The 20850-nt window shown below is 41.7% G+C and overlaps 1 protein-coding gene across 2 annotated transcripts in view; it reads right to left on the bottom strand.

The window, feature by feature from the left end:
* Positions 1 to 20850, bottom strand: part of RCSD1 (RCSD domain containing 1) — an 87651-nt gene that overhangs the window by 16510 nt on the left and 50291 nt on the right. The window contains exons 2-4 of one of the 2 annotated variants that reach the window (XM_069094712.1): positions 7297 to 7404; positions 5959 to 6048; positions 715 to 786 (exon numbers count right to left, since the gene is read on the bottom strand). In XM_069094712.1, coding sequence (XP_068950813.1) covers positions 715 to 786; positions 5959 to 6048; positions 7297 to 7404 — 270 coding nt within the window. The remainder of the gene's footprint in view (positions 1 to 714; positions 787 to 5958; positions 6049 to 7296; positions 7405 to 20850) is intronic. The other variant, XM_069094713.1, reaches the window with a different exon arrangement.

Raw genomic sequence — 20850 nt, 5'->3', positions numbered from 1 at the left:
CAGGAGAAGGCTATATAAGCCCTGATGTGAGGCTTTGTTTTGGGGGCGCACTTTGAAAAGTGTTGTGTGATTTGATATGGATTCTGGGAAGCTGTTGTCCGGAGCCCTCCCCCCCCCCCCTGCAAAACCCAGATGTTGATTGAGTATGGATGTAATGGCTGGGTAGTTTGGAAAGCTGTCTACTTGATCTGTTTCTGTCTTGATAATTCTGCCTGTATAATTTGAAGTTCGGGGTGCTGACCTTTTTCCCCTGAACAAGGTAAATGATATATGTCTGACTGATTAAAGTAAGCTTGTTAACCCATTTTGAGTTGTTTTCCTTTATCAAAGCAGATCCAGGAACCTGTGGTGGCAGCAAACCCCCTGAGGACCTTGGGGTGCTTGCTGCTACACACCTCTTCACCCCCACTGCACTCCAAGGCTGTACCTCACAGCAGTTTTTCATTGGCCCAGTCCATTCTGATACTGACCCTCTCTCCCCTCAGGGCATGAAATTCTCTCTTGGCCTCCTTTCAGCGTCTACCCCACCCAATAGAACTGAATTGTGCTGCTTGCCCTGGCACAAAAATTGCTAGTTATAGCTCTGATGGTTGTATAGATACCACAAGCAAACTATCCCTCAACAAGGAGTGGGACAAAGGAGGAATGTAACCATCCCAGGAATAAAAATCATTGGGTGATGGTAATAGAGTAGGAAATGCAAACTTCACTTACCTGTAGCTTCTCAATCAAAGGGGAGTTTTTCACCTTGATTTTGGGAGGGTGACCCGCATTGGGTGATGGTTTCTATAAATGAAATAGACCAAAAGAGCACTGTAAGAATAAGGACAGGGAGAATTGCTTCTGAATGGAACCCACAAAGCAGAGGGGAAATAATAAGAAGAGAAAAGTGCTGTTGTTTTCATTGCTTTGTTTCAGAAGACTACTCGCCTCAAGCAGACATGAGTTCAGACCCTCATCTCTAGTGAGGTCACTTGGGTCTGAAAATTAGAGAAGGATCTCCCAACAGAGGAGACACTTCTGCCTAGAGGAAAACAAAAATCTGTGTCTTAGTCCTTATTTTTTTAAAAAGTGAGTTAACTAGACAATGATTAAGTAAGGTAGAACATCTCTGTGAATACATGACTGAACCCCACCCTTAACAAATCAGATTTTGGGAAGATATATTTATAACACCTTGGTGAAGTCAGTCAATGACATCCTCTAGACAATTCCACACTAAAACTGTGTGTGTACATGCGTGTGTGTATGTGCATGTGTGTGTGTGCACGTGCATGTGTGTGTATTTTTGGTTCCCATTTAACAAAAGAGGGAACTGAGGTTGAGCTATGATACTAATGAAATCCCAAGTCTAGGACCAGGGTCTAGAAAGTTTCAAACTGGGTTACAAAACCATATCTCTTGACTCCAAATCCAGAGAGGCTTTGTAGCCTCTCTGTTAAACACTAATGGTTACCTAGTCAAGTCAACAAGTACTTTGTAAGCACTAACTATATATCAAGCATTGTGCTAAGTGCTGGGGATACAAAAAATTCAGAAAGAACTCTGATTTTCCTTCTTTCAATACTGTGCTTTACTGTCCATCACCTTAGGGTCTGGTTGGTGTTCAGCACTTATTTAGAAGGCACTGAAATCCTACCCATGGAAAAAGTGGAGAAGATGGCATGTGCCTGGTTCTATTTCCCCCTTTTGGTCCTCACTACCCAGTGGCCATGCAATAAACATTGCTGAGTAAGGGAAGGACTAACATACACACACACACACACACACACACACACACACACACACACACACACCCCAAAAAACGAATGAACAAAACAAACCACTGTTGAATGGAATTAAATTGAAAAGGAGCTACAACTGAAGAGAAGCAGGAACAAGGGTGCCCAGAAGCTGGCAGTAGATGGCAGCATTTTCTTTCACAAGTTTTTCGACATGGGGCACGTGCCAGTGGTGAATAGAGAACAAGGGGAGAAATAGCTTGATAAAAGCTTGTTGTGCTAGTCCTTGGGAAGGTGAAACCTGAGAAGGCTTATAAGTGCTTAGCTGTTCTGTGTGGCTCACCAAGAAACAGGAGAGATCATGTCAACATCACTGACTTCTACAGGGGAGCTCCTTCCTTCCTTCCTCCTTCCTTCTCTTTTCCATTTCTTCCTTCCTTCTTTTCCTCCTTTCTTGCCTCCTCCGTTCTTTTTTTCCTTCCTATCTACCTTCCTCTCCTCCCTCTTTCTTGTCTTCCTCCCTCCCTCCCTTCATCTCTTCCCTTCTTTTTCCCTCTCCTCCTTCCTTTCCTCCCTCTTTCCTTTCTTCCTTTCCTCTCTTCTTGCCTCCTCCCTTCTTTTTTCCTTCCTATCTACCTTCTTCCCTTCTCCTCCCTCCTTCCTTCCTTTTTCTTTCATTTTTAACTTCCTTTCTTCTTCCCCCCTTCCTTCCACTGTATTTATTAAAGTATTTGCTACAGAGAAGCCAGTGTACTAATTATGGAAGACACAAAGACAAAAACAAAAAAAATGACATAGTCCCTGACCTCAAGGAGCTTACATTCTAATAAGAGCATATTTCATGCACAGAGATAGGTAAACATATGCAAACACATGCAAATTAATTTCAGAGGGCTCTAACTGCTGGGACAATCAGGAAAAACCTTGACTTCAGAAGCTGTAGGTGATGGCTGGTTAAAATGAACCTCTAAGGAGGCCTTGGAGGCAGAAAGCCTGAACCCTGAAGGAAGTCAAGCATTCTTAGGGGCTGAGCTGAAGAGAGAAAGTATTTCAGGAACAAGGAGACAGCTTATTCAAAGGCATGGAGGCCAGAGATGGCATTTCAAGTCTGGAGAACAGAAAGCAGGCAATTTGTCTGGAAGACAGAGCACATCAAGAGGAATAATGAAATTCCTCCACCTCCTGCCCTCTTAGAAGTCACTGGACCTTTGCGGCCTCCAGCTCAATCCTTTTATTTAGCAGATGAGGAAATCACCACCAAGAGATGAGCCAACTTTCCCTAAGTAATCCAGAGAGCTGGTGTCAGAACCAGAACTCCAATCTCTGCTGATCACCTTGCCAGCCTCATGGGGTTGTGGGTATTGGGACAGTGAATTTCTGCTGAGGCCTGTCAGACTGTGACATCATAGGATCTCTGCCTTCAAGTATTTTTAGTTCATAGGAGCTAATAATTATATACAAAAGAAACTCCAAAGCCACCTGGTCTGACTCTTTTGTTTTTACATATGAGGAAACTGAGGCCCAGGGAGTTTAAATAACCTGTCCAAAGTCACACTGGCAGGAAGTATAGGAGGTAGAAAATGAACCTAGATCTTTTGACTCCAAAGTTAGAGCTTGGGCCAGCCCTGCTTATCTCCACACTTCCGTTATCCCTTCTTTCATGGTGCTCTGGTATTAGTAACGGTTAGCAGAGGCATGAGTGGAATAGGAGTGCTCTGGGGGGTGCACATCCCTTTCTGGGGGGCAGCTAGGTTGCATAGTGAATAGAGCACTGGCCCTGGAGTCATCAGGAGGACCTGAGTTCAAATCCGGACTCAGACATTTAACACAAAAACTAGCCATGTGACCTTGGGCAAATCACTCAACCCCAACTGCCCTCCAAAAAGAAAAAAAAAATCCTTTTGCTTGTTCCCTACACCAGACCACCTCTCTAAAACTGCTTATCTGGCTTATTTTTATGTGAACTTCAAAGTCCTTAAAGATGCTAGGCAGAGGAACCTAAACTGTGTATCCTTCTGTTGAAAAAGACTCCCTTCATTAGCAAGTCACTTGCCTTTCTATCCAAGAGTTTCATCCCTGCCTCACTGAGCCCTTGGCTACTACATTAGTAATACCTGGGAACTGGGACCAATAGCCAAGCTAGGGGCAGCCAGGTGGCACAGAGGACAGAGTGCCGGGACCCAGAGTCAGAGACATCTGAGTTCAAATCCAATCGCAGACACTTAGTAGCTGCGTGACCCTGGGCAAATCATTTAAGCTCTGTTTATCTCAATTTTCTCCTCTGTAAAATTGGGATAATAATAGCAGCTCCCTTCTAGGGTTATTATGAAGATCAAATAAAATAGTAAGTGTAAAGTGCTTAGCACAGCGCCTGTCATACAGTAAGCACTATATAAATGTTAGTGATGGTGATGATGATTTCCTTCACCCCTCTCCAGGCTCCAATCCATCTCCATCATACTTTCTCACCTTGGACATTCACTTTGCCCCTCTCATCCCTTCCTCTGATTGACTGGTTGTTCTCATACCCCCATTTTAAGGAAAGTGCCCAGGCTTAGCCATGTCTTCATTCCTCTCCAAGGTCTACTCTTTCCTCTCCTCCATGCCTTCCTAGAGTACGTTCTCCCTTTCTGCTCCCCCTTTGATTTTTTAATTCCTTCCATCTTCTCCCATTAGAATGTAAGCTCCTTGTGGGCAGGGACTTTCCTTTTGTTTGTATTTCTATTTCTGGCACTTAGCACAGTGCCTAGCACATAGTAAAAGGTTAATAAATGCTTGTTCACTCGAGCAAGATACTAAAATGGCGCAATCTTATTGAAAATATGCTCTCCCCAGGCTTTTTCATCCCATCTATGCTATTAATTTTTCAGAATACTTTTTTTGGGTTCATACATATAATATCATTGGTATAGAGAGCTCCTGGTGAGGAAACTCACAACACCAATGCAGAACAACAATTGCTTTGCTAATTGCTTCCTGGCGTCATAAGAAGTTGGTAACTTGCCTAAGGTCCCAAAGATAGGTAGATAGGTAGGTGAAGCAGTGGATAGTGCATCAGGCCTGGAGTCACGACGTTCTGAGTCCAAATCTGTCCTCAGACACTTAGTTGTGTGACACTGGGCAAGTCACTTAACCCTGTTTGCCTCAGTTTCCTCATCTGTAAAATAAGCTGAAGAAAAACAAGAAAACCCCAGTGGGGTCACAAAGACTCAGACATGACAGAAACAACTGAATGACAAGGTCACACAGTTAGTGGCAGAGACAAAATTCAAACCCTGGTCTCTCAAGTTGTAATACAATGTGAGTTGGTTGATCTCAATAAAAGGTTTAGGCTGGTGGTAGAGGTATAATCCTATAGAACTGAACTCCTGTGTTGACTTTATTTGCTTGGGGCATTTCTGGTCAGGTGAATGAGTTAGGGCTTGGTCCTAGTGGGAACATCAGAGAGGAGATCTAAGGGCTGCCTGTGTCTCACTGGATATATGGTAGAATCATTCCTTTTAACTACAACTAGACAAATAACAACAGGTGAGTGTAGAAGTGAAGGCTATTATTAGCTCTCTCTATGATATCAGAGCCTTTATTATGTTGGTAGGCAGTTATTTATATCCTTGGCATTCTTCCAAGCTATTCAAAACCATGGCCAGTCTTCAAAAAAAAGGTATAAGCAGAGCCTTTGCATCTCTATTATTATGATTATAACCTCTGACACCAGCTTACTAGAGTGTATTAATACAGTGTTTTCCCTTAACTGTTCTTTTCAGTATAAGATTGAAAATTTTTTCTCAGTGCTACTCAAGATGTGAAAATGGAGAAGAAACCAGCTCTCAACTCCTAAATGCAATACACTCTTGCTAAGACCATCCAGTTCTCATGTTGTATAGCCCCAATGTTATAAAATGCATTTAAGTGGAAAAGCTTGTGATCTAGGGCTCTATTCTCCATCTTCCCCACCTCTAGCCCATCACCTTCAAAACTCCTAAAAAAGATGCATAGAAGGGTGGGAGGAGAAAGGAAAGGGATTCAGGAGAAGTTCTGGGGGGAAAGTTTACTTTTTTAATGAATTATCTATTGTACTATATATGAGTTACATTGATGTTTCTGGGTTAAAGATCATGGTCCCTGGATGCACACTGGTCTCCTGTGTATTGCTTTACACAGAAGTAGATATTAGTCCCACAGGCAGAACATCCTTCCACTTCCGGAGTCACTTTCAAGTACCATCAGCTTTACTTACCTCCTCACCATTCTGGCCCATCTCTATCTTGGGGGGGAACAGGGAAAGGGAGCAAGGTGGTTTCCTTCTTGTTGGTTTATTGGCTGGTGGCTGGAGAGGGGGCCGACAGACACACAAGAGAGAAAAAGGGAGAGAGAGCTAGTTAAGTAACAAAGAGGAAGAGGAAGGAAGGGAAACCCATCCCATAGGGTGTCCAGGGATATCTTCAGCTAGTGCAGGATTCCTCTTGAGGGAGGATGGGAAAGAGGCAGAAGATCAGGCATCCCTGGGAGTTCCCAGGATTTATATCTCTATAGAAAGTCCTGTTTAACCACTTAGCTATTTTAAACTTTTAATCTCATCTTTCCTGTCACTTTCCTGCTGATGGAATTCCCTCCTTTTCCTTCATCCACTTGGAACAACAGCTCAAGATAATAAATAAAAGAAGTTGACCCCCATCTAAGTAATGGCTGGTTCCCTGTGTCATTACCATCTCTATCACCCTTATGACAGTTCCACCAGGGCTAGAAATTATCAACCCATTTTCCACAAGGGAATACAAGAACAATGACAACCTGATGTGTCTCATGTCAACCCTGCTGATTCTTTGCTTCCATGCCCCTGTTCCCCATCCCTTCAATGAGCCCCCAGACTACAGGATTCAGTGAGCCTACTGTTTCTTTCATCTTTGCAGAGTATCATGGCCTAGTGTGAATTAAACACAAATTGCTCCTGGGTCCGAGCATCACATCTCAAAAGCTTAGCCATAGAAGGCTGAATCTCCTATTCAAACCCCTGCACTCTCCTTGTATCTGTCTGAGATCACTACTTTCCTCAAGCTTCACTGACTCCCTAAACTCCTATAAAGCTGCCTCTCTTTGGTCTTTCGCTCATCACTAAATTCCCAGTGCATCTGTAGCTATCTTCCTCACACTTCCTACGTGGCCTATGTAGCATGGTTCCCAAGATTTCCTAGACAGAATGCCCTTCTGGAGAGAACAAGGGAGTGATTTTGGTTAGTACTATGTAAATATTAATTGATGTTGAGGATGAAAATGAAGATAGAGATGACCCTGCCTTTGAATCTAATTTTCCATTCCCCCAATAGACATATGTGATTCACAGTCAGCACAGTGTTTTCTATGACTCTTCCCCAACAGGGTCACTAGGATCACACACCAGAAAAGTACTCACAGTCTTTTGATTCAGACTAAATTCCTTCCTGGGTTCTCTTCTCATCCCAGAGACTTCCTTGTCTTCTCACCTCCTCTTCTACCTAGATCACACAGGTCCTGCCTCTTCCTTCTCCCACCGAAGATGCCATATTTCTGAATTATGAATTGATTACTCCTCACTTACCTCCTTAGCTGAGACAGCTGCTGCCTGTTCTCTGAATCGGCCTGCGAGCTGAGCCACAGATGGGGATGCTGAGTTGTCAACACCGGCATTAGTGTCTGCCGGCTTTTCCTACAAAATTAAAGAGAAACAAAAGCTTAATCAAGTATGCACCACAGGCTGGAGGAGATACTGATGAATTGTAAAGCATGGTCTCTACCCTCAGGATGGTTACAGTTAGTTGGGAGGAGACTAATGATGCGTTTTGTTAGCATCTTGCAAAATGTTTTGGAGGTACTCCATGTGACAGCAGGCATACCAATCTCCCTGTTACTACCCACAGATTTACCCTGAACTCTATTTTTAAAATAAAAGTGCACCAAAATGGGTTTGAAGCTAAAATCAATCAATAATGGGAGAAATAAATGTGAATTATTTACTATGAGATATTAATTACAGCATGTGCATGACAATATAAAGTAATAGGCCAGGTGCTCAGAAATGGTCACTAAACTTGGTCCAACAATTCTGGAAAGGATTTAGGAATTATGTTGAAAAAAAGGCGGGGAGGGGCCAAAAGGTCCATATTTTATTTTTTAGCACAGAGATCCCAGTGCTAGGCATATATTCCAGAGACAGGTAGAAAAGTCTTAGATATCAATCAATCAATAAATAATCAATAAACATTTAAGTGCCTACTATGGGCCAGGCACTATACTAAGCATTGGGGATACAAAAAGAGAAAAGAGACAGTCTCTGCCCTCAAGGAATTTACAAAATATTCATAGAAGCATTTTTTGTGGTAGCAAAGAAAAGGTAATAAGGTAGATATCCACTGAATGGAAGTAAAAAAAGTGTACTACATGAATATAAAGCAATTATTGCTATATTATTTTAAATGATGATTATGAAGATTTCAGAGAAGTATCTGAAGACTTCTATGACCTGATGAAAAGTGAAGTAAGCAAAACTAAGAAAACAACACATAAAAATACTATAATAATGTAAACAGAAAAAAGATAAAACATTTTTAAAAATAAAACAAATATAATCTTTAAAAAGAGAGAAATGGTCATCAATGACACTCATAATAAAGATATATGGAATGAGAATGGCAAACAGAATCCACTTGGGTAATTCTCTGGTTAATTTTTGAGAGGCAGCGGTTCACTACTGCTATTCACTCTCCACTGGGTGGATAGCTTGACTTGGAGTCAAGAAAACCTAGGATCAAATTTTGCCTCAGATGCTGACTAGTTTTGTCACCCCAGATAAATCATTTAACTTTTCAGAGCTTGAGTTTCCTCATCTGCAAAATGGAGGCAGTAATTGTACTTACCTCACAGGGTTGTTTGTGAATATCAAATGATGTAATATATGTTATGTGCTTTGTAAACCTTGAGGCACCCTACAAGGGTGTGTTATGACTATTGTTCCTAAAATCAGGACTTAGTCCTTTTACTGCCAACCTCCCTTTGATGTATGGGCTATAATTCCATAGTGCCTTTCTTCTCTGTGTATCTCACGTAGAACCTTTTTTTCCCCTTCTCTCTCTCACCAACATGGACTGCAACTATTTTTTGAGGAAATCGTGATCCTCTTCTTTAGTCATCAAAGAGGCTATTTTCAGATGTTTGACCCTAGAACTATGCCATCATACCATTAACTCCCTTTGTGACCATCAGCAAGTTGCTTAATCTTTCTAGGTCTCAGGTTCCTCATCTCAAAAATGAAGGGGCTGGACTAGATGACCTGTAAATGGTGATCAATCCATTAAGAACAAGTTATATTGAAATAACTTCATCTTTTCTTCATGGAACTAAGTGATGAAGTAGACTTTGAACTGGGAAGACCCGAATTCAAATCTAGCCTCAGACACTTCCTAGCTGTATGACCCTGGGCAATTCACTTAATCTGTCACCTTAGTTTTTTCATCTGTAAAATGGGTGATACTAATAGCACCTACCATCCGGGGCTGTAGTGAGAATAAATCAAGATAGTATTTTTAAAGTGTTTCACAAACCTTAGAGCGATATATGAATGTTAAGCTATTATAATTATTCTTATCCAAGATGACACAGGTAGTATGTGCCAGAGCCAGAATTTGAACCCAGATTCTTTGATTCCAAATCCAGGACTCATTCCAATGTACCAGACTGCCTCTATGTCTGTTAAATGGCCACTCCTAAGATGGCTGCTGTGATGATGATGATGGTGATTTGCTTTGCACATGAGAAAAATGACAAAGACAAAATGTCCTTGTGAACAAGATGGAAAGGCATGGACTCCATGATAATACTCCATGATAATCCAAGTTAAGTGAATTTGGAACTGGAGAAATAACTGGACCAAAATAGAATGTTAATTAATGGCCTAATGTCAGCCTTATCTAATCCACAATTAAAAGATTCATGCACCTAGTCATCTCCTAGGACTTGGTTGACATTTTAAATAGTAGATCTGTAAACGTTTCTTGTAAGCAGTAGAGTTAATCATTGCACAACTTATAGGATATTGTTCTTGACTGAGAAAGAGATGTCCTAGTAAGATCATCAGTTGTTTTTTCTAGTCACAAATTTCCCCCAAATTCAACTTAATTTCTTATTTACTTAACATCATTTGCATAATTAGTACTGTGCCATAGTGACAGGAGATGAAGACTTGTAAAAGCCATGGTCAGTCCTTCCAGGAGCTCAAGATCTCATTGAGAAGATAAGATATACCTATCTTGAAACTGTTAGAGGAGTGTGCAAAGCAATACATGGTTAAGTGGTATTGTTCAGTCATGTCCAACTCTTCTGATCCCATTTGGGGTTTTCATGGTAGAGATTCTAAAGCAGTTTACCATTTCCTTCTCCAGTGCATTTTACAGATGAGGAAACTGAGTCAAACAGGACTTGCCCAGAGTCACACAGCTAATAAGTATCTGAGACCAGATTTGAATTTAGGAAGATGAATCCTCCTTACTCGAGGTCCAGCTCTGTGCAATACATCACCTGGCAGCCCCAACATGATTAAATACCAAAATGTATAATTCAAACAACAGATACTGTGGTTTGTCAAATGAGGGAAACAGCTTCCTTAGTTCTGCCCCTTCACAGCTAGGAGGACCCATCCTTCTCCCCTATTCCTCTTCCCTATCACTCCTTTAAATGTTGCTCCATTAATGGACTTCCTTACCCAACCTACAAGCTGCCTCATCTATGCCCTCTCTGCCCAAAAAAGGCAGTAGGTTCTTCCTCATTGGATTTTTTAATCAAAATCTAAATGACTACTTGCCAAATGTGCTGTAATGGGAATTCTTTTGTCACAAAGGTTCCTTTCTGCCCTGAAATTTTGTGATTCTAGGATTTGTATCAAAACTCAAAAATGAAAGCCAAAAACCCATCCTTCACAATAGAACCATAAACTGACAGCTCTCATACCTCATAACAATCCAGTGAAGTGGATGTGCAGGTGTTACCAGTACCATTTTACATATCTGATTGTTAAGACTCAGGGAGATGAAATTACTTCTATGTAGACATAACTAGTAGATAGAAGAGCAGGAATTTCAACCAGACTCTCCAAGTCCAGCACCCATTCCACTATATGACAAAGTAGGAGGTTGTCTAACATTCATAGAGTTGGAAGAGATCATTTTAGAAATCGTCTTGCCCAGGTAGTCAAGCCAAGGATATTTCCAACCCCTATTAGTGCAGCTGCCTCTGGGGCTGAGCACAACACCTGTTTCAATATCCTCAAACACCAAATTAGGAAATCCAGAGATTAATATCCTGTCCTCGCAGAACAACAAGCAGAATTGATGGAGCAAGGAGGGTATGCTTAGTTGAGCTTCCCTCTGGCTAGGGCACTGGACAGATCACTCTGTCCATCTCTCTGACTCCTTGCCTGTCTATTAGATCTGCTAGTCTATTACTATTATTACTCACATAGTGCTGGCAATGCATTTACCTCTGCCTCAAAGGCGCCAACCATTAGCTGCCTGGGAAGGCTCATTCAGCTAAAAATATATCCTGTAAGAGAATCCAAAGCTCCTCTCCAACTTCCCCTTCTTTGAAGCTGATGTTGGCAGGTGTCTAGCTGGGAAGGAGAGAGAGAGCCATGGGGCCTGTGGAAGTGACTAGAGCTACAAAGACAGGACATGGAAGATGACAGATTAGAGAAAGAGATCTCCAGATAGCTGAGAATCAGAGACCTTAAGAGTTGGAAAGGACATTAGCAAGCATCTAGTCCAACCCCTCGTCCCAGAGTCTCAGAGAAGTTAAGTGAGCTAAATAACTTACGTGATAAATTAATAAGTGACAGAGAAAGGAATCACAGACTCCCACAGTTTCGTAGCTGGAGGAGAGCTCGTTGTGATTTTGGCATTCAGTTGTATGTCCTACTCTTCATGACCCCATTTGGGATTTTCTTGGCAAAGACCCTGGAGTGGTTTGCCATTTCCTTCTCCAGCTCATTTTACAGACAAGGCACTGAGGCAAAGAGAAGTTAAGTGACTTGCCCAGGGTCACACAGCTAGTAAGTGTCTGAGGCTATGTTTGAACTCAGATCTTCCTGACTCCAGGCCTGGTGCCCTATCTTCCACATTACATATCTGCCTCAGTAGAATCATTACATGTTATTAATTAGGAAAATGAAGCCCAGGGAGGTTGGGACTTTGCCAAACTTATGTCTTCATGGTAAAGCATGGAGCCTACTCCTTCAATTATGCTGCATAATTGTTCTCATCTCCACCCTCATCACATTTGCTTCCTTAGAATTCAGTGATTAATTCTTCTTTAGTACTGGCCAGGGTCTCCACAACAATTCTTATTGCTCAACCCTAACAAATTCATTCATGTCTTACTATCCTATACTGTGGACAACTATAATTATTGTCATTTTCCTGCTGGGTATGTTGAGGTACAGAGAAGAAGACAAGTGATTTGCCAAAAAGCATATAGCTAAGGCAGAGAGAATAGGGGGTGAATCTCAGAATTCTTAATTACTAGTCCCCTGCTAACCTATCCACACACATTGCTTTTTTCACTTCTTTTGATATAGTGATATGGGGGAAGATGCAAGGTCCTTGGTACTACCTTAGAGAAATGGCCCAGTTAATATGATGGTGTTCCTGGTTCCCTGCCCCTGCAGTTTTCTTAACCCTGCCAGGTATACATAACTAGCTGTGATGTGCAGACTTAGCCCCATGCCATATTCTCACCTTAGTCAAGGGAGAGCAAATGAGTTCTCATAAAGCTTCCTGTTTCTGGCTTCTAGACTTCCAAACCATGCTGTCTCATCCTGGAACTTGCCTCAGAGCCTGGAGCTTCCTCATCCTGGTATTGTATCTAATTATCCATGTGACCTCAATCTAGAATATCCCTCTGTAAGACTTGTCTTGTTCTCCCATTGGTGATTTCCTCCTGGATCCTCCATTTTGTACAAGAGCCCAAGCCATCCTTCATTCCCCTCCTGGTCTTGTTCTTGGCTTTGGGACTTCTAAATCATGCTCCTGAACCAGGGACTTCCCCTCCACTTCCTTGGCTTTTTTGCTCCCCTTTGTAAGTGTCTGTTTCCTCATTGGAATATAAGCTCCTTGAAGGCAATGACTGTGTTTCTTTTTGCTTGTATTACTATCCCTAGCACTTTGCACAGTTCCTGGCACATAATAATTACTTAATAAATGCCTCTTTCCTCCCTTTTTCCTTCCTTCCTTCCTTCCTTCCTTCCTTCCTTCCTTCCTTCCTTCCTTCCTTCCTTCCTTCCTTCCTTCCTTCCTTCTTTCCTTCCTTCCCTCCCTGGGTCAAAATTGAATCAGCTCTGATGCTCATCTTCTTGCTCTGATCTTGATATTTCTTATCCATATAGTCTATATTTCTTGGTCATGATATGACATCAACATAATACAATGGAAAGAACACTGACTTTATAGTCAACGACTATAGTTTGAACCCTGGCCTTGCCATATTACCTATGTGATATTAGACAAGCCAATAACCTCTGGACCTCAATTTCCTTGTCTATTAAAGGAAATAAGGACTTGGACTAGTTGACTCCTAAGGTCTCTTCCAATTCCAGATTTATGATTCTTAGTGGCTTAAGTATCCCACTCTTGATCCCATTATCCCCATAGCTGGGTCTGATGGGTATTGCTAACTATCCCTGATGCTTATTGACTCTCCATTCAAATTTTTGCTGATTGTCTATTTGGACTTTTACCAGTCATTTCCCCCATTTCTGTTTGTATTGATATTCTAGATCTTAGACTCTGTCTTGATTTTGGGGTTCTTGATCATGGGGTTCAAGGGATGTTTACATACTACCTCTCCTTTCTCCTTGGACAGATTTCCTGGTCTCAGATTTGCTTTGTAGACTCATGTTTCTTTGTTCTTCCCTAGCCATGTTCCTGTTTTTATGTCTTTGTGACCCTACAGGTTTCTCTTGGTTCAAAGCCTTGGATTTCCTTGTCTAGTTCGCCCTCTTGCTACTCCCATCACCTCAGTCGCGAGAACCGACTTGAAACCTCCCCTTACCTCCCTCTTGTCTCAGCCTGAAGAAACCTGAAGAAAATAACCTCCAAAATTTATTCTTGTTTTTTATAGTGCTTTCTTCTGAAAACTGTGGAGCCCTTGTGTCTAGACTGAGCAGAACCTGCCAGAAATCCCTGCCATAGAGCTTCAAGACAAGTTAGATGTTGTTGGCTTTCCAAATACTAGCATCTTTGTCCTTGAGTCAGAGTCCAATTCTTACCATGCTGCCCTGATTCCAATTCCTTCTTCCCCACCCTTCATCTTGGCTCTAGGCCTGGGTTTCTGGTACAGTGTCCAGGCCACAGTGGTACATGAGGTCTCTCAGCCTGTAGCTTAGGGTGGAGTCTGGGAGAAGGAACACTCATAAATGGTACTCAGAGCCTAAGAGATGATGGATGAGTGCCCTAGAACAGAAAAAGGCCCATTCCATCCCCTATAACCATTCGTAGAGACCAGATCTAGAGGGTACTAGGGTTTTCTCCCTTTTTACTTCCCTAGTCTGATAACTTAGAGTAATAGGATCTGGAGAGAACTTCAGTGACCATCTGGACTTCTTAGATGCTTTTAGAAAGAACACCACTTTAATCAGCATCCCTGGTCATCTGTGTAGAAAGCCTTATGGCTCTAAAATTCTATTACTACTAAAGGGAAATTCTTCCACATTGCTAACCTAAATGAATAAGGTTACAGGGTTGTAGATTTAGAACCAGAAGGTACCTTAGATATCGTCTAATTCCCTCATTTTTAGATGAGGATTCTGAAAAAATTTAGTAGATCATGTTTTTTCTTTTATTCTTGTGTAGGAGATTACCTGCAACCAAAAGATTTCCGTTTCATAAGATTTTCCCCCAAACATTAGCTCAAGGGTTGTATCATCCATCTAACACCCCTTTCTATTCATAGGTAGGAAGAAACCCTTGTCCTTTAGCACTGCTGGGCAGCTGGAGTGGAGAAAAGAAAGGAGGAAAGAATTAAGAGAGAAAGGCAGGAAACAGATTGGGCTCATGAGAATACTGGAAAATAGTTCACCAAATGTCAGAAAAACTCCCAAATCTCCATGTCAACTCTCATTCACCGTCTTTTGGGGGTCTGAAAATGACTAATTCTTGCATTCCTATGCACTCTTTTCTTCATCCTAAACAACTCAATAAAGACTCCAGCTCACACAAAAGAGGCCCCTGGAAAACATGACCTACCTTCTGCAGGCTTCTTTCCTATGAGCACTGCCTACAATTTGACTAGTTTATCAGGCAGCATTGTTTCCTTCCTTTTGTGGCTTCAGGATGCAACTTTCCGAACAGAAAGACACTTATCTTGTTCAGGGAGTGTTCTTAAAGTATGGCTCATGATGCCTAATCAGAATTCAAAGGTCCTACAAAATGGTCCACAGGCTAGTCCAAAATATTAGGGGGTAAATTCTAATGTCTAGGGGAGGTTCCTGGATAGCCTAGCCTCAGTTCCCTTAATGTGTTCAAAATCACCGAATTTCATCCCATGGCACTAAAAATGACTTGTAAATGTGATTGCTGAGCTGTTGGAGATCATGGAGAAAATATGGAGAATAGAAGGGGCATTGTTGTTATGGATATGGGCAAATGTCCCTTCCTCCTACAGGGCAGAAATGGGGAGAAAGGAGAAAATAACATTGTGAAGAACTTTAAAATCCAAACAGTAGAGTTAATATTTTAATCTAGAAATTGTAGGGAGCCATGGGAGTTTATCATGTAAAGGTCTGGGAGGAGGGGTGTAACATGGTCAATCTGGGTTAAAGGGAGATCACTCTGGTAACTCTGTGGAGGATGAAGTGGATGAGGAGACATTTGAGGCATGGAGACCACTTAGGAGGTCATGGCAATAGTCCATGTGAAAGTGATGAAGGCCCGAACTTAACAGGGCAGCTGGGTGAGTGGGGAAGATGGGATGGCTGTGTGAGAGCTGTTGTGGAAGTAGGAACAGTAAGATGTGATGACTGGTTAGATATATGGGATGAGGGAGAGTGGGGAGTCCAGGAGGACAGCATTAAAACCTTGGGAGGCAGGAATGATGGTGCCCACTACAGAAAAAGGAATATGAGAAAAAATCACAAAAAAATTTCACAGGATCACAAATTTGGGAGTTGGAAGGAATGTTAGCAGTCATCTCATCCAGCCCCCTCATTTTACAGATGAGGAAACTGAGGCCCAGAGAGGTTATGACTGGCCCAGAGTAAAGTGGAAACTCTGGTATTTGACCCCAGGTCCTCTGACTCCTGATACAATACCTTCTCCATCAGATTACTTCAAAACACTGAGCTATCTTTCAAATCTACCTAAACTTAAGCAGTCACTAGTCTCACAGCCTCTCCTCCCCTCTAATTAGAATCTAAACCCTGCCCCTGCTCACACCCATCCTGTTTCTTTACTTTTCCAGTGGGAAAAAAGAGGATCAGGTAGTCAGGAAATCAGCAAGGTCAGCAGGTGCTTCTCCAAGGTAGTGGATTTTTTTTTCTTTTTTCCTGGTATTTGGAATAAGTAACAACAACAATAAGGACCGCTAGGTGGCACCATAGTGCAAAGAGCGCTGGACCTGAAGTCAAGAAGACTCCTCTTTGTGAGTTCAAATCTGGCTTCAGAATCTTACTAGCTGTGTGATCCTGGACAAGTCACTTAATCCCGTTTGCCTCAGTTTCCTCATCTGTAAAATGAGCAGGAGAAGAAAATGACAAACCACTGCCAAGAAAACCTAGAGAGCAGGACATGATTGAAATGACTAATGAAATAACAATAACAATACCACCACTATTACTACTACTACTACTACTACTGCTAGTACTACTACTACTATTACCACCACCACTAGTACTGCTATAGTATAGCAAGGCAAGAGGTCTGTGGAGTCCTTTGTCCTGACCATAATTTTAGTGGATCAAAAATGTGAGAACTGGTTTAATGAACAGATCATTGGAAAAGCAGTCAAAAACCACATGTAACCTTACATGTCTCACTGCCTGAGGTAAGTCATTCCATCTCTGCGGCACAGTAGATAACATGCTGGTCTATGTCTCAGGACACCTGGGTTTGCTCCCTGATTCTGTTCATTATTAGTTATATGACACTGGGCAAATGTTTTCACTTTTTTAGAACCTCAGTTTCCAGTGCAGTCTATAAACTTAAAAGGGTTATATAATCATGAGCTATTGTTATTATCTGTAAAATAGGGGTAATGATCCTACCTATTTCAGAGAGTTGTTGTAAGTAAACCATTATATCTTTTATAGAAATTGTGAGTTTTTATTTCCTTTTCCCTAGTGAAGGTTCAGAAAGTATTCAGGTTCCCTAGAAACAGATGTGTGTGTGTGTGAGAGAGAGAGAGAGGTGGGGGGGAGAGAGAACAAGAGAGAGGGAAGAGGAAAGGAGGGAAGAGAAGAAGAGAGGGAGAGAGAGAGAGAGAGAGAGAGAGAGAGAGAGAGACTGTGTTTCCCCATCTCTCAGGGAAGCTAGGTGGCACAATGAATAGAGAACTGACTTGGAATCAGGAAGATTCATCTTTATGAGTTCAAATCTAACCCATAAACTTACTAGCTGTGTGACCTTGGGCAAGTCACTTAACTGCTCCAGTTTCCTCATCTGCGAAATGAACTGGAGAAGGAAATGACAAACCACCCCAGTATCTTTGCCAAGAAAACCTCAAATGAGGTCACAAAGAGTCAGACATGACTAAAAATAACTAAACAACAACAAGATTCCACATCTCACCCAGGCTGAAGCACAGAGATTTCTCAGGGACTTGATGCCACTGCTGATGAGCACAGAAGCTTTGGCTTAATGTGAGCGTCCAGTTAGCATAGTCCAAAGCAGCTCAGAATTCTCAACCTCAAGAGACGCCCCCAGTTTCAGTCTCCTTGGAAGCTGAGCTTACAGACATGTGGCACCATGACAGGCAACCCAGGTGCAGTCTACAAAGTCCAGGCCTGTCCTGTTATACCCAGAAAGCAGAGCAGAAAGCTTTCTCAGTTCTGTCGCTATGTCCATGGTATTTCTTTCTTTCTTTCTTTCTTTTTTGGTCAGGTTGTTAAACATTTATTAATACGTCCTTGTATTGGGAGATTTTTAGGGAAATGGCAAAAAAAGTTTAAAATAATCGATAAAATATTAAAAAAAGACAAATCTGTGCTACTCTGATTTATAATATGCATTATAGGCAAAAGACACACTTTGTAAGCATGGTATTTCTAAAGAAAGAAATATTCCTTCCCCCATTATTCAGAAATATTTCACTGCCTGTCCCCCTCTCCATGATTGAAATACCCTCCTTTCTCCCTTACACCTCCTGGCTTCCTCCAGCAATGTTCTGTCTTCTGCCAGAGACCTTTCCTGGTCCCTCAGCTCTACTCCACTCTATACCTTAACTCTGAGATTCCCTTGCTTCTACTCTGTATTGATTGTGTGTGTCCACTGTTATTTACAGGCTGTCTCCCCCACTCAACTATGAGCTCCCTGAGGACAAGGACTGTGTTTTTGCCTTTCTTTGTTTAGCACAGCGCCTGGAACATAGCAGATGCTTATAAATGCTCCTTCTTGTGGCTGGGGGAAGATGTCAGCCTGAGACTGGGGTGGGAAGCTCACAAATGATGGTTGTCTGGCAACTTCACTAATTAGGTGGAACGAAGAATGTGAGCTACTCTCCAAATAAGCAACAGATTTAGTGAAGTGTGTCCCTTGTCTCCTGTGGTTTTGGTATAGGATCCTTTTTTTTTTTTCTTTTTTCATTTCCTTCCATAACTATACCCAAGAGTTATCTGGCAACACCCTCATGAAATGCATTTTATGTCAAAGAGGAAATGGAGACTAATACCCTCAGAAGAAACCTGAATCTCGATTCAAATCGTTAGGTTTATTTTAAAGCAGCTAGGTGGCCCAGTGCACAGGGCACTGAGTTTGTAGTCAGGAAGACCTGAGCTCAAATCCAGCCTTGGACACTAGGAGCTAGGTGATCCTGGGCAAGTCATTTAACCTTTGTTTGAGGGGTGTTATGAGGATCAAAAGAGTCAGTATTTATAAAGCACTTTGTACAGTGTCAGGCCCATGGGAGGTGCCACAGAAACGATCCCTATTATTATTATAGATATGTTTTAGATAAAGAGTTAGAGCCAACAAGTGATTGCTGAGGAGCTGATCATACATTTTATGGACTCTTCAGCCTTTTACCTTCTCCTTGTTTCCTCTCTCTCTTTTCTTTCCTCTTGCTGTATTTTGACCATTTCTATAGCTGGCTAATGACCTCCATCAGAGGGTGTGTAGGGAAAGAGAGATCAAATTCAAGTTCTGAGACTTGTGAGCTGCTCAGGTTTGAAAAAAGTTTTTAAAATTTTGGGGGAAAGTTGGGAGGATGATGGCCTGGCAGAGTGAGAAAAAATGCTGAATTTGGAATGAAAAGGCCTGGGTTTGAATGGTGCAGTGGCTAAAACACTGGGCCTGGAGTCAGGAAGACCCGAGTTCATATCTGACCTCATGCCCTTAGTAGTGTAGCTGTGTGACCCTGGGTAAATCATTTAATCCTGTTTGCCTCAGTTTCCTCATCTGTAAAATGAGCTGGAGAAGGAAATGGCACTCCAGTATCTCTGCCAAGAAAACCCCAAATGATGACTAAAATGACTGAAAAAGAAGTCCACCAGTTATTAGCTGCATACCTTCAGGTAAGATATGCAGTTTCCCCAACTGGAACATGAAAGTGTTAGGCAAAAATATCTCTAAAATTTCTTTCATATATAAACCCAGTGATTCTGTGAGATTGTCTTGATCCAGGCTTTACTATTTAGCAGCTTTATGATCATGAGCAAATCACTTAATCTATCTGACTTTATTTACCTCATTTGTAAAATGGGGATAATAACATTTGTACTACCTACTTTTAAGAGTATTATAAGGAAATCATTTTAAAAATCTAAAAGTGCTATATAATATGAATTATTGAGTTATTGATGATGGAAATATGGACTAATTGTAGGGGTTTGGATTATTTATCTTTCATTCACCTAAACCAATGTAGTAAATCAATGATGCTCAAGGTAACTTCAAAAACTTTTTCCTCTTTCTCTGCTCGTCTTTCCTGCTTCCTCTCTCCCTACCCTTCCCCCACTAATTGAAAAATAAACCTAGCCTTCTGCATGCTTGGGTAGAATGAATTTAAGGATACCAATCCTTAAGTGTCACACATCCTGCCCTTTGGGGAGATTGTGGTAACAAGTGATATCATGAGATTTCTTTGGGCGACCTTGGAGAAGATAAATCATTCTCTGGGCTTCCTTTTCCTCTTTTGTAAAATGAAGAATTTTAACTAGAATTTCCTAGTTTCCTAATTTCCCTTCTAATATTTAATCTATGATCTTATGGTTTGCCTCTGTGATATGACTGCCCCTTCATTTTATAAACGTAAACACATTTGGTGTCTGTGCATTTGAGATTTTGTGTGTGTGTGCGCGCATGTGAGTGCACATGGGTACAGGGTTAGGTTGGTGACATTTGTCCTTCAGGCCACAGGAAGCCAGGATCACAGCATTCTAAGATTAGAACAAGGAGGCCAAGGGGCTGAGGCCATCTCCACTGTTAGCTGCAGTCTCTCAGGTTACATGCAGTTTCACAACAGGAGAATCCATTTTTCGGGTTACCCTTCTTCCTCTCAGTAATGACAGTGCACTCCTTGGTAGATCTCTGATTCAGCTGTGAGGGCTCCAAACAAGACACCCAGCAGAATCCTCTGTGCTTATTCACTTATTGCTTCATCTGACCAAAATTTACCAACCACCCACAAAATACAAAGCACATGCTTGACATTGTGGGCAATATGAATAGACTTCGGACAGAAAGATTCCCCTGGCATGAATCTTGTGTTTGTGCCACTAACAAATCTGTCAGCCACTGTATTGCCAGTACATGTATGTCCCCTCCCCTAGATGAAAGTTGTTGGCCCCTGGAACTTTGGACCAATCTATGTGCTTGATCTTCTTAATAACTTGGGAGAAACTTTTGGCTGTCAGCTTGATAGACTTATTAGTCCAGTGAATTGCACTTAGATTTTCATCTGT

The sequence above is a fragment of the Petaurus breviceps genome, unplaced genomic scaffold (genome assembly GCF_028583685.1).
Source record: "Petaurus breviceps papuanus isolate PSGF00001 unplaced genomic scaffold, PetGlider_PUasm1.0 220, whole genome shotgun sequence".
Lineage (NCBI taxonomy): Eukaryota > Metazoa > Chordata > Mammalia > Diprotodontia > Petauridae > Petaurus > Petaurus breviceps.
This window is presented reverse-complemented; position numbering and strand designations above follow the sequence as displayed.